This window comes from Physeter macrocephalus, chromosome 17, assembly GCF_002837175.3.
Source record: "Physeter macrocephalus isolate SW-GA chromosome 17, ASM283717v5, whole genome shotgun sequence".
Classification (NCBI taxonomy): Eukaryota; Metazoa; Chordata; class Mammalia; order Artiodactyla; family Physeteridae; genus Physeter; species Physeter macrocephalus.
In genome coordinates, this window is record NC_041230.1 from 22,811,446 (window position 1) to 22,824,777 (window position 13,332).

The 13,332-nt window shown below is 60.1% G+C and overlaps 1 protein-coding gene across 4 annotated transcripts in view; it reads left to right on the forward strand.

Annotated features, from left to right (window-relative positions):
- ADCY7 (adenylate cyclase 7) overlaps positions 1–13,332 on the forward strand; it is a 31,871-nt gene that overhangs the window by 14,657 nt on the left and 3,882 nt on the right. For 2 of the 4 annotated variants that reach the window (XM_024125003.3, XM_024125004.3), the window contains exons 11-25: positions 2,436–2,627; positions 2,981–3,015; positions 3,536–3,619; positions 3,763–3,835; positions 5,085–5,182; positions 6,118–6,202; positions 6,598–6,723; positions 7,585–7,683; positions 8,706–8,899; positions 9,615–9,870; positions 10,254–10,409; positions 11,111–11,257; positions 11,848–11,952; positions 12,341–12,455; positions 13,069–13,193. In XM_024125003.3, the coding sequence (XP_023980771.1) occupies positions 2,436–2,627; positions 2,981–3,015; positions 3,536–3,619; positions 3,763–3,835; positions 5,085–5,182; positions 6,118–6,202; positions 6,598–6,723; positions 7,585–7,683; positions 8,706–8,899; positions 9,615–9,870; positions 10,254–10,409; positions 11,111–11,257; positions 11,848–11,952; positions 12,341–12,455; positions 13,069–13,193 (1,890 nt within the window). The remainder of the gene's footprint in view (positions 1–2,435; positions 2,628–2,980; positions 3,016–3,535; positions 3,620–3,762; positions 3,836–5,084; positions 5,183–6,117; positions 6,203–6,597; positions 6,724–7,584; positions 7,684–8,705; positions 8,900–9,614; positions 9,871–10,253; positions 10,410–11,110; positions 11,258–11,847; positions 11,953–12,340; positions 12,456–13,068; positions 13,194–13,332) is intronic. The other 2 variants (XM_007113764.3, XM_028477981.2) reach the window with 2 other exon arrangements.

A 13,332-nucleotide genomic window follows, 5' to 3' on the forward strand; every position in this document is an offset into this window, starting at 1 on the left:
TCCCTGGGGCAGCCGCGGGCCAGCCTGTGAGCCTCCCCCCACCCCCTCGGGCTTCATCCTGCAGACGTTTCCAGTGCGCCCTAGGTGGGTCAGCCATGCTGAGCGAGCATCGGGGGAACCCCTCCTGGTACCTTGGGGCTGCTCCCAGCCCACTATCGTGGAAACCACCCAGCCCCTCACCCTGTCCCTGCAGCTCTGGGCCCCGCCCACTCCTCTGACACCCCGCTGCCCCCCCGCTTCCTTCCTCCCCAGCCCCGTGCCAACCTCCTGTTCCTCCACTGCCAGGCTCTTTCCACTGCAGAGCCCTTGTCACTGCTGCCCCCTCCGCCCAGAACCCTCTTCCCTCTGTCCCAAATGCTCCTGTTTATCCTTCTTACTGTTTGTTGTCAGTGTGAGCTCCACGTGGGCAGGCTCGGGGTGGGGGTCCCTCTTCTCCAGGCTTCAACCCCCGGTCCTAGGACAACGCCTGGTACAGAGCAGGGCCCCAGATAGCTTGTGAACGAATGAAGCAGAGCCCTTGACCCCGAGGTGGTGGCAGGCGTAGTCCTGTAACCCACCCCGCAGGGCCGCCGGATCAGCAGGTATGACCGTGGGCGCCCATTCGGACTCGTGTTCCAGATGAACAAGGGAGAAGGTTTTAGTACGAGTGTCTCATGCAGGGTTTACTGGGCACCCTGTCTTTTATCTGGCAACGCTACCTTCCCCCATCTTTGTTTAATTTTATTCATTCACATAGTTGAAAATTCAAAAAGCATGAAGGGTGTGCTATAGAAAGTTTTCTGTGTATCCCTGTTCGCCGCCGGCACGTCCCCCCTGACGGGGACCCGTGTGGTGAGAGGTATCTGTGCGCATCTAAGTAGAGGTCCGGGAAAGACTCCTCTGGCCTCTTCGCTGAGCCGGCGGTAGCGCCTCCACCAGTGTGAACTTTGCTTCACCTGCGACGTAACTTGGAGACCTTCCCTTCTGTGCACAGAGACCACCCTCATCTCTTCTCATGACTGTGCTGCACGCACCGCGCCGAGGCGTGGTGGGGAGGTCCTTTCCCAGCTCTGGCTTCTGAAGGCTTACGTGTGTGTGAGGTGCCCCAAGGGATGAGTGTCCAGAGGTGGCTGGTAGGGGGCCCGTGGCCGGTGCAGGTTGCAGGTGCCCTCCCTGGGCCCTGCTTCTGAACAGATGTGTTTTTGCTCAGAACTGATGGATCTTCAGGACCCATTTAACTTTTAGGGACAGTGTCTGGCTTCCCTGCCCTAAGAGAGAAGTGGCAGTGACCTTGAACTTGAAGAGCTGGCTGCCGTGTAGGCAGAGTTGCTGACGGTAGAGGGGGAGGCAGAGAAATGTGACCTCCCCAGACCCCCCGGGCAGGTCACTCACCACAGGGCGCAGCTCACTCTCAGGACCCCGGGACTCTCTTCACAAGGACCGAATTCCGTGCCATTCCCTCTGGCCTGGCAGACAGACATGGCTCAGGGTTTAAGAATGTTTCTATCCTAGGAGGAGGCAAGAAGTTTCCAGGGAAGTTGCTGCCTATGGCTTAACGAGTGTTTGTGGCAGTAGGTGTTGGTCCGTGTGGGTGTTTGTGGGAACCGCCGGAGGCTGGGACTTCTGGAGGGCAGGGGTGTGAGGGGATGAGGGGGACTCAACAGGCCTCGAGATGGCCCGAGCTTGTCCCTGGTGGCCTTGGGGATCTTTCTCTTCCCTCCCCCTTTTCCAGTCCTGTCCGGCCCCGCCAGCTGAGGATGATTCCCAGGCGGGTTGTTGTTCTTGGAGGGGGGTTGGGGGAGAAGGAGGCAGGGCTGGGCCCCTCCTTCAGGCCCTGGCTAAGCCACCATGTCCCTGGCATGGCCGCGGCGGGCTTGAGGCAGATAGTGGACCCATGCTGTGGTTTGGGGGCTGTACGAGTGGAACTCCCTGGAATGCTGCCCCGTGGGGAGCAGCCCTGGGTCGGCCAGCACGCCCCTTCCTGCTGGCCGCTCCCACACGAAGGACGTGTGCTGCCACGTGTGGGTGGGCAGGGCGGGATGCCTGCGGCTTCTTCCCTGGGTGCCATCTCCCTGGGGTGCGTCCACCGGGAGGGGCTGATGGGCTTTCAGACCCAAGGAGCTTCAGGGGCCAAGTGGGGCCTTCGGGCTTGGGGCCTGACCCCACCTCTTGCCCTGGGGAGGCAGAGAAGGGCCTGAGGGGCTGTGCACGGTTGTGCCTGGGGCAGGGACAGGGCCCCGAGCTGGGCCTCCCCGGAGCCCAGCCAGGGAGAGCACTGGGCTTCCGCCAGTCCCCGAGGGGCTGCAGACCCAGCAGCCGTTTTGCCATTTTCCCTTTTCGCCAGCTGGGCCAGGGTTCTGGGCAGCATCGCGTTTCTGGGGGAGCGGGATGGGGGCGGGCCGTTCCCGTGCTGAGCGGGGAGGGGTGGGACAGGCCGTGTCTGTGTCTGCCCGCAGAGCCAGCAGCCGCCCCCGCCCAGCCTACACCTCACCAAGTCCAAGGGGGACGCGACCCTGAAGATGCGGGCCTCCGTGCGCATGACCCGCTACCTCGAGTCCTGGGGGGCGGCGCGGCCCTTCGCGCACCTCAACCAGCGCGAGAGCGTGAGCAGCGCCGAGACCCCTGTGCCCCGCGGGCGGAGGCCCAAGGTAGGACCTCTCCTCCCGGAGGGCTGGGAGCAGGGGCAGGAGAGTGCATGCGAAGGGTGTCCTTCCGTCTGAGCCTCTCTTTCCGCATCTGCAGGATGGTTCTGGGCTCTGCCCTCCCTCCCTCCCTCCCGGGGCCCTTGGGGAAGTGAAGGCCTTTGGAGAATGCTCCAGGGTGGTGGGGGATGTCCCTGGCCTCCTGGTTCCCCAGACCAAGTTCAGTTTCAGTTCTGGGTGCCTGCAGCTTGGACAGTCCTTGCATCCGAGAGCGCTGGAGATGAGAGACCCCGTCCGGTGGGGCGCATCAGGGCCCCAGGTCCTGGAGAATAACCGTCTCCCGCTCCCTTCCCTTCCAGGCCATTCCCCTGCGGCGCCACCGGACCCCTGACAGGTATGTGCCCTGTCCCCTGCCTCCCTGGCCAAGTCCTGCCTCAGTCACCTCCCCCAGGCAGGCTGCCCTGACCAGCCTCTGTCCAGGAGGGCAGCTGCACAAGGCCCAGCCCTGACTATGGGTTTCGCCATGGCTTGGGTCAGAGTGTTTTTAGGAACCAGAACTTCACAAGGATCGAGTGGCTGTTGTATACCCACCCTGTAGTGGGGTCAGTGGGGTTGGTGTGATGGAACCCTGGGGTTTAGTGGAAGAGACCTTGGACCGGGGCCTGGGGGGTCTGCCCTTTGCTTCTGGCTGGGCTGCTGGTGGCTGGGTGATGCTGTGTGATGCTGAGCCTTCTCTTGTCCTCTCTGGGCCTCAGTGGGACCCGCCTGTCCCTCCTCCATCCTGCATGAGGCTCTGGGACCTCCTGCAGGCACCTGGGAACCCCACTTGGGTGCGTCATCTCGTCCACACCCCTGCCTCTGGGCAAGTAGATGTAGGTTCCTGGGCTGATACCGTTGCTGGTGTCTGATTCCAGAAGTGCGTCCCCCAAGCGGCGGTCAGAGGATGACTCATATGATGATGAGATGCTGTCAGCCATCGAGGGCCTCAGCTCCACGAGGTGAGGCTCCGAGACCTGTGCTCGCCTTGTGCCTCATGCCCAGTGGCTGTGTCCGTGGTGCTGCCTCCTGAGGGTGGCCCCCCACGCCCTCCCCCCGACTCCTCCAGGCCCCACCTCTCACTGCCTGTGTCTCCACCCTACAGACCCTGCTGCTCCAAGTCTGATGACTTCTCCACCTTTGGGTCCATCTTCCTGGAGAAGGGCTTCGAGCGAGAGGTGAGGACCTCTGAGCAGCCCCAGGAACAGGGGCTCCAAGGCCTGGGGTGGGGGGCGGGTGCTGGCCACAGGGCAGCCAACACCCCCAGAAGGTCTGCTCGCGGAGGGCACTGGGGAGTCGCTCCAGCTGCCACTGGGGTGGGGACGGGGCTCGATGCAGCCTGTTTGGGTTCTCTTCTTATTGGCCTCGCCTCTGCACCTGACACCCCCGTTAGTGGTTCCCCGACTTGGGTTTGGGAGACTTTGCTCCCTTCAGATGCCAAACCTCAGCCAGTGCTGACGGGCCAGCGTGCACCTTTGGCTCTGCACATTTTAGGAAAAAGCCCCAAACTCAGTATCAGTTTGATGGGGCCTGACCGGTTCCCCCTTCTGGCTGCTGTAACACCGTGCTTGTGTCCCACTAGTGACCATTCACTTATTTATCGAGGACCTACTGGTTCTGGCAACGTCCAAGGTACGCGTGTGTCATTCTGCCCTCACCTGCTGGCCAAGGTGGGCGATGGTACCTATTTCATGGACCCCAAGGTTTGGGGCGTCTTGGCCTCAGGTGTGGCCTGAGAGAGTGACCCAGCCCACGGCCCTCTGGTGCTGGGACCTCTCTGCCGCTTCAGCCTCCAGGACTCGGGGGGGCTCCCTGTGTGGGGAGCTTGGTGTCTGGAGGCAGGTGTGGTCACCAGGAGAGCTGCCTGGCGGGCCACCTGCTGGCTGTGAGACCTGGACAGGCTGCCGGGCTCCCTGAGCCTCAGTTTGCTCATCTGCGGCAGGAGCCCTGTGGGCTGAGATCTTGAGATGGTGCCGGGTGTGGCGGGGCGGGCAGCACAGGCCCCCCGCCTGACGGCTTGGGGCTCAGGCCTGGCCGTGCTCCTCGGTTTGGGGTGAGAACAGAACCCCCACTAGCCCCAGTCGCAGCAGCCCCAGAGCTCCCATTTGGTTCTCACCCACGGACTTGGGCTACAGGCTTTACAGGGACCTTGGAAATGAAGTCGGAGACCTGGGCGGGGTGGGGGAGGGGAGGTATCACCTCTAAATATAAAAGAGAGACTGCAGAATGGAAACAGATGAAAATTGTTTGTTCATGATGATGTAACAGTCAAGGAGGGGAGGAAGTCAAGGAGGGGGTGTAAGGTTTTTCTTAGAGATGATTAACTCGAGCCAGGGTGGAGCCCAGGAAGGGGTCAGAGCAAGTAGCCTGCCCTGCAGGCGGGGCCTCAGCTGCCCGGCCACCCCTCACAGTCTCTGTCGCCCCCAGTACCGCCTGGCACCCATCCCGCGGGCCCGCTACTACTTTGCTTGTGCCAGCCTTGTGTTCATCTGCATCCTGCTCGTCCATGCCCTGCTGATGCCCAGGTCAGTCGGGGGGTGGGCCGGATGGTCAGGCGCACTGGGGTCAGGCTAGGAGGGGTGGTGACCTTGCAGATCCCACCAGAAGACCTGCAGGAAGGGGCTGGCTGTTAGAGTTAGTACCTTTAGTCCCTTTAGGCATCAGAGCCCCAGAAACTGGACCTGGCACCGTGGCCCCCACACCTGGAGTTGCCAACGTTTAGTTTTAGTTTTAGTTGAACATGCTTGCTCGCTCAAGCCGCAGGCCTCTCCACTCCCAGATGCCTCTCGCCTTCGGAGTCACCTGTTTTCTGTATGGCCCTTCAGGCATTTCAGTCTTTTGTGACCGTTGCCTTAGGTGTTTGGAGTCCTAGAAGGGCAGACTCCTAAAACCGTAGCTGCTACTACCTCCCTCTTAGGTGTGGGAAATTGAGGCCCGGGGGGCTTAATGCCTTATCCAGGGTGTGTGGCCAGTACACAGGAGCCCCTGAGATTCACGCTTCTGCGAAAGGGCTCTGTTGCTGGGGGCGGGGGCAGGGGGCTGAGGTCACAGGGAGGTAGGAAGGTCAGCCAGTTGGTGGCTCTGGAAGGGTAGTTAGGCCAAAGGATCCGCTAGGATCATGGTTCAGGATGTGCTTAATAGAGACGAAATAGGGAACGCTTTTAGATGGTGCTTATGTGCCGGGCAAGAGTCAGAAGGCTGTATAATCAGTTATTTCTTGTATACTTGGCCCGGAAAGCGGGGCATGATGTTGATCTTGGTCCTCGTGTCTCGGCCAGGCCTTGTGTGTTGTTCGTGGGGCAGCTGGACCGCGGTGTGCAGTGTGCCCCTTCGGCTGAGTGCAGAGTAGCCGTTTGGGAGGGGGAGAAGGTGAACTGAGGCGCTGGGGGTGGGGAGCATGCCGGTGGCTTGGCCCTGGGCAGAGGGTCCCCCAGAACTTAGGTTTTTCCTTCCTCTCCAGGATGGCGGCTCTGGGTGTGTCCTTTGGGCTGGTGGCCTGCGTGCTCGGGCTGGTACTAGGCTTGTGCTTTGCCCGTGAGCTCTTGGTGAGTGGGGAGGCCCCCGACTGGGCGGCGGGCAGGCCGGGCCCCCCAGGTGTCGGGGCTGTGGCGGTGTGAGCCCCGGCCCTGTGACCCCTGCCCCTCTGGCCTGGAGCACGGTCCGGAGGCTTCTCCCAGGGTTCTCCGTCCTATGTGCTAGTAGTCCGCAAGCGGCTGTGGCTGTCCCCAGCCCCAAGGGTGGGGCCGTCCCTTCTGTCTGTGCACCACACGTGTCCTGAGCTCTGGGCCGGGCGGGCACAGCACCCCTGACTCCCCAGCGGAGCTCTCAGAAGCTCTCGCTCTGCTGGGCCCTTGGGCTGTGGGCCCCCGGGCCAGGCCTCCTGCGGGCTGTCCCTCCACCTCGGGTGTGGGTGCTGGGTGACGAAACTGTGATTCCGCAGAGGTGCTGCCCAGCCCGGGGCTCGCTCCGAGCCATCTCCGAGAGGGTGGAGACGCAGCCCCTGCTGCGGGTGTCCCTGGCCGTCCTGACCATCGGCAGCCTGCTCGCCGTCGCCATCGTCAACCTGGTGGGTTCTGCGGCGGGGACGGCAGGCCTGGCAAAGACCCCTCGGGCCGTGCACGCTCCCGGGGAGGAGGGAGCAGTCTTTGACCCTGGGGACCTCCGGATTCTAGAATCCTATAATTCTGTTGCCTAAAAGCCCAGCTGGTGTGACCGTATCCAGAGCCCTGTGGGCGGGCCCTGTGAGGTTCCCGTGGCGGCTCTGAGCTCCTCACCCTGTGTTTGTCACATGAGGACGTGGTGGCCCCCAGAGCGTTCACGTGGCCGACCCCACAGGGCCACCACGGCGTCCTTGAGGTCCCAGTCTTTCTTTCCAGCCCCTGAGGAGGTCCTGTCTCAGCCTCTCTGAGACCCAGTCTCCTCGCTGGGGATGAGCGGCCCTGGGCACAAGCTGGAGGGGACACCTGGGCCCTGCTTCTCGGGCTGGGCTCGTGTGCTTTGGGCTCAGACAGCACTTGTCCCACCCGGTCCTCCCCCCTCTGACATTTAGAGCCAGAGTCTCCCCCATCTCCGTGTCCCCTGCACTCGGGGCTCTGTGACCACCTCCCGCAGCGTCACGTGGGGAGAAGGGGGCTCGCTGAAAACGTTGCTCCCGGCTTCTCCCCCCGCCCCGAGTCGGGCGCTGGGGTGGCGTCCCTGTGCCTTCCTTGGACTCCCTCTTTCCCGCAGAGAAGCTGCCAGCTGCGGTGGACGTCAGGGGCACAGAGGCTTCGGCCAGGCTTAGAGCCGGGCCTGGCAGGAGATGCCCATGGTGCTCTCGGAGGCCCCGGCCCTGCCCTCTGCCCCCTCCAGGTCCCCAGCCCCGCTCAGCCGGGGCAGACCCTGGAGCCCCTGGACCACCCCTCACGGCGACCTGTCTTTTCCGTAGCCTCTGATGCCTTTCCCGGCCCCAGGGCTGCCTGCTGGGAACGAGACGGGCCCGGGGGCCGTGAGCAGCTGGGAGAGGACCCTGTGCAAGCTCCTCCCGGTGAGTGTGTCCCTCGGGGCTCCTTGTGCCCTCACTCGGACTGTCCCTGCGTGCTCAGAACACACTGAGCACCGGAGCCCATGGGCACGGAAGAGCCGAGTCCCCCTTCTCCCAGGCGAGGCGAGAGAGCAGGGCCGGGTGGGGCTAAGGGGTCCAGGTGCTGGCGCCTGGGTCCAAGGCGAGAGGGTGGGAGAGCCCTGCGCTGGCGGTTGTCTCCTGACCATGCTCGTCATGATCTCCACTTCATGGATGGGGAAGTGGGCGCGGGGAGGCCGACAGATTTGCCTCATAGGCGGCGGAGCCAGGACTGGGCCCAGGTGGGCTGACACCAGAAGCTGTGCCTAGAGCACCCTCCCGGACAGGATGAGGGCTGTGGGACTTGAGGGGGGTGGTGGTGAATTTGAGCTGGTCTCTAAGGGGCAGAAAGTTATGGGACGGGGGTTGGAAGAGGGGACAGCAAAAAAAAGCCAGGGCAGGTAGTGGGCACAGTAGGTTTCAGGTGGTCGTGTCACGGGGAGGGGGTGGGGGAGGATTGGGAGATGAAGCCAGAGGTAGGTTAGATCCAGCTCCAGTGGAGCATGGGTGCCAGGGCGAAGAGCTTGGTCTTTATTCTGGGGGCAGTAGGGAGCCACAGCATGCTCTTGAGCAGGAGAGTAACATGGGCAGAGATGCACTTTGGGAGGGACCGGCTCATGGCAGAACTCAGATCACTGCCTGGACCTTGTCACAGCCTCCCCAGCACCTGCCATTTTTATTTACTGTGTTTCTTTTTCCTTGAGTTCGCTTGCCTTAAGTGGAAGTAAAAATATAGTAAAAACAACACAATATAGAAAGTTTTAGATTCCGTTGCCTGCTTTTCATTAAGGGAGGTCAGGGAGGCAAGAGAGTGGTGCTGAAGACACACTGGATCTTCACGGATTCCTCTATGGCTAAAGGTGTCCCTCCCTTGGGTGACCTCTGATCCGGGAGGTGCCTCTTGGTGACGGGAGATGGTGGGGTGACCGACATCCCCGTCTCCCCAGTATTACACCTGCAGCTGCATCCTGGCCTTCATCGCCTGCTCTGTCTTCCTGCGGATGAGCCTGGAGCTGAAGGTCGTGCTGTTGACAGTGGCCTTGGTGGCTTACCTGGTGCTCTTCAACATCTCCCCGTGCTGGCAGTGGGACTGCTGTGGCCACAGCCTGGGCAACCTCACCACGACCAACGGCACCCTCAGGTGGGGCCCAGATCCCGCACTGCCGGGACCCCTGCCCACTGCCGTCTCGACTGTGGCCCGTTGTAGCACTTTTTGTTTTGTCTCAGTGTCATTTCAGACTAAGGTGCTTTTGCATTCACAGTCCCCTCTGGACTGGACACCGTGTGGGCTGGACCGGCAGGTGGCATGGTTTCCGCTTTACAGAAGGGGAAGTGATGTGCTCAGGCCCTGGGTCTGCAGCACTCTGAGCTGAGTGTGACTGATTTGCAGGGGGTGTCCCCGGTCCCGGGAGGCCACCTGGGTGATCCTGTCTCTAGGCCAGTCTGGGGGTGGGGAGGCGGAGGCTTCAGCTCTAGCCCAGTCCCCTGCTTTGAGCCATGTCCTGGGTCTCCAGAGCTCTGGAGAGAGCAGTTGGCTCTGGTCTATTCCCAGACTGATGCGAGGGGCTGGCGTGTGCGTGCTTCTGGGGGCTCTGGGCCTCACGTGGATTGAGGAGCGGGGGCCTGGCTCCCCTTGAACTAAAAGGCAGGAACCTGGGGACCCAGCACTAGGTGTGCTCCTGCGGATCTGGCTTTGCACCTGCACGTTCCTTCTGCCGGCCTGCAAGCGCTGCTCCCCTGCCTGCCTAGAGCGCTTTCCTTCAGACTTCGCCTTGAATATTCCTTGAGACCCAGGTGTGAGCTCAGATGTCACCTCCCCGTCAACTGTACGTCCCTCTTTTCTTTACACCCTGAAGCGTCCTGTTTGCCAACCACGAGAACGTGAGCTCCGAGGGCAACGATCTCCCATCTTGTTCACTTTCCCGTGGGCTGGCCCTGCGTCTGGGCCTCATGCCATCTCCTGAATTTGGGGGGCTTTGGGCGGAAGTGGAGATGACGCCTGCCTTTCCCCTCATATCTGGTAGCTCCCCGTCCTGTTCGTGGGATCTGAAGACAATGATCAATTTCTACCTGGTCCTGTTTTACACCACCCTCATCATGCTCTCCAGACAGGTACGGCCCAGGAGGCGCCCACCGTGTCCCTAGCTCAACGTGGCTGCTTGTACCTCTTTCTGGAGAGGCCGGGGGTGGGGCTGGGGCTGCCTCAGATTTGGAGCAGCACACGGGACTGCAGTCTTTCGGGGAGCTCTGGTCCCTGGGTCGGGGTCCTGGGCAAGTGTCCTTACCTCCCATCAGGACACGAGTGACGTTTAATCCTGTGGGTCACTTGAGAATTAGGAGTCATGTCTGACTGGGGAGTGGCTGTTGAGCCGGGGACGTTTGCCAGGGCCACGGGGTGGAGTGCTGATGGGCCGGCTCCGTAGCCCCCAGGGTTACAAGTGCGCTCTGCCCTCGCTCACTGCTGCCGGGACACCGATGTTCCCTTCTGTCCGCAGATTGACTATTACTGCCGCTTGGATTGTCTGTGGAAGAAGAAGTTCAAGAAGGAACACGAGGAGTTTGAAACCATGGAAAATGTGAACCGCCTTCTTCTAGAGAATGTCCTGCCAGCCCACGTGGCCGCCCACTTCATTGGTGACAAGTTAAATGAGGTGTGGGTGAGAAGGGGCTCAGTCACTAGGACAGGGAGACTGAGGGTACGGATGCAGTCCTGTGGAGGGACGCGCTATAGCTACAAGGTGCTTTCTGCACTTGGTTTCCATGGCTCTTGGCCTCACTGATGCGCCCAGGAGACAATGTGTGGTGTTAGCTGTGAGGACACAGGCTTTGGATCAGAGACCAGGGTTCAGGTGTGATTGTGGACAAGATATCTCACTGCCCTGGGCCTTGATGTTCACATCTATAAAATGGGGCTGATAGTACTTGGCTGGCAGGATTGTTGCAAGGATCAAATGTCCAGGTATTTGCAATCTGGACCATGTGTTGATGAAAACATGCATTTTTACCAATTCTATGTAGCAGAGATTTTTTTATCTATGGAAACTCAGGCCCAGTGAGCACAGAACCCAGGCCTCCTGATTGTTACCTTCTGCTACCCAGGGGTTCTCAAGCCCAGCTGTACAGACCCAGGGTACTTAAAGGAGCCCAAAATCAACCTGAGTCTGACCCTCCCCAACAGATTGATTAGGAATCTCTTATTTTGTAATGGCCCCCACTTGAGTCCCACGTACAGCCAGCATCTGCTCCTGGAGCGCGAGGTCGCCTCCCCAGTCTGCTTCCCCGCCGCCCCCCCGCCCCCCGCCCACGCGGTCTGGTGGCCACAGGGTCATGTTTCTTCCCACCCCCAATCCAGGACTGGTACCATCAGTCCTACGACTGCGTGTGTGTCATGTTTGCATCCGTGCCGGACTTCAAAGTATTCTACACGGAGTGCGACGTCAACAAGGAAGGGCTGGAGTGCCTGCGCCTGTTGAACGAGATCATAGCTGACTTTGACGAGGTAAGGCCTCCCTCCAACACAGCCTGGAGAGGGCAGGGTGGGGCCGGGGGCACCCTGCGCCCACTGAACACGTGGACGCCCTTGGGGAGAACACATGGTACACAAATTATAAAAAGTACCTACGCGTTTGCTTGTTTGTTTTTTCACTATGTAATTTATCTTCTCTGTGAGGGGCAGCTTGCTTAGATTAGATTTAGGTTGTAGAATAGTCTGATTTCCTGCTAAACCCGCGCTAGCAACCTGTTTCAAAGGAAGTCACTCAGTTTGGGCTTAACTCTTAGCTGCAAATAATCGACATTCCTGTGTAGATACTGTTGGGCGGGGTGTTTGCTCCTTAGCAGGAATGAGACCAGATGAGAATGGAAGAGACAGGGAATGTCAGGGAACAGAGACAAGAGGGAGCAGCAGGGAGAGAACCCAGAGGCTGTGTCCCCACCTGTACGGAGGTGTGAACTCAGGTGGGAAGGGCCCCGCATGAGAAATGTTTGCATTAGGGGTGGTGGTGGGAGAGAATCCTACACCCTTCTCAGAATCTGGGACGGGCCCGGGCTGCAGCTGTGTTGTATGGCCTGCTTCCTTTCGTCTTACAGCTGCTGTTAAAGCCCAAGTTCAGTGGTGTGGAGAAGATCAAGACCATCGGCAGCACGTACATGGCAGCTGCAGGGCTCAGCATCCCGTCAGGGCACGAGAACCAGGTACCCAGGCAATCTGGTGGTCTCATGTCCCAGCCCCAAATGAGGCGAAATTCAGGACAGCCCCGGACCGGCACCTCTCCGTGCCCCCTCCTATGAGGGAAGGGCAGAGGAGCTCATGGCTCAGCCTGAGGGAGCGTTTTGGTGGAGGGGTTGGGGCAGGCAGCCCCTCACGAGGAGGGGAGCTTAGGTGGGGGAGCAGGTCCTAGACCCTCTGTGGGGGAGCCTCGGTACATCTCTGCCCATCAGTGGTCCCCCATGGGTTTCATGCCCGGGCTGGCACACAGCGCTCAGCAGGTCAGGGTGCTCTGGAGCGTCCGTCTGACAGCCGGTGGAGGCAGGAAGACGGGGTGTGATTGGCCCTGGCCCCATGGAGTGCTCTGTCCTGCAGGACCTGGAGCGGCAGCACGCCCACATCGGCATCATGGTGGAGTTCAGCACCGCCCTGATGAGCAAGCTGGATGGCATCAACCGGCACTCCTTCAACTCCTTCCGCCTCCGAGTTGGTGAGGCCCTGGGAAGGCGGGCTGGGCCAGAGCTCTGGGTGGGACTGTGCGGCTCCCGCCTCCTGGCAAACCCACTCTCAGTCCGGTGTATGTTGCCATCTGCTATGAAGAGTTTCAGAAATCCCTTTCTGATCTTAAAACCCCAGTGACTGGGTAATAAGAATTCTTTGCGTACTATTTATGAAGTTACCTTGGCAAGTTTTAAGTAAACAGGAATATATCACTACGGGGAATGGAAAGCCCAAATCCCTGGCTGTAAAGAGGTGACCTTAAATACACTGAAAACAAAGCAAAATCATTAACCTAAGTAGTCACTGTTAGCTAACAGGGTCAGTGCCCAAAGCCCATTTACTGTTCAAGAGGAGATTAGTAGATACAAGAAGTGTTAACAGTGCACTCAAGTTTCACATCCAGCACCGTCTGAAAAAGAACTGCCCAGGGAGTGCTCTCCTCGCATCCCAAGTACCACCTCCCCGTCAGACTCAGGAAGCACCCTTCCAACCTTCGTTGTAGTTGCTGCAACGCTTTCTGTGGTTGCCGGGTGGAGTCTGTGGCCTTATAAGCCTGAGGCTTCGCCTCTATGATCTGCTAAAACTGCAAACATGTTCTTTAGGCATAAACCATGGGCCCGTGATTGCTGGAGTGATTGGGGCACGGAAACCTCAGTACGACATCTGGGGAAACACGGTCAATGTTGCCAGTCGAATGGAGAGCACCGGAGAGCTTGGGAAAATCCAGGTAAGAGCTCACCTGGGGAAACCTGTGCCCAAGGGGAAGAGAGCTTCCCAGAGGTGAGGGAGCCCAGCCATCAGTCAGCTGTGGGATTCTAGCCACAGAACTCTTGAGAGAAACCAGACCCTGTCGGCCGATTTTTCTT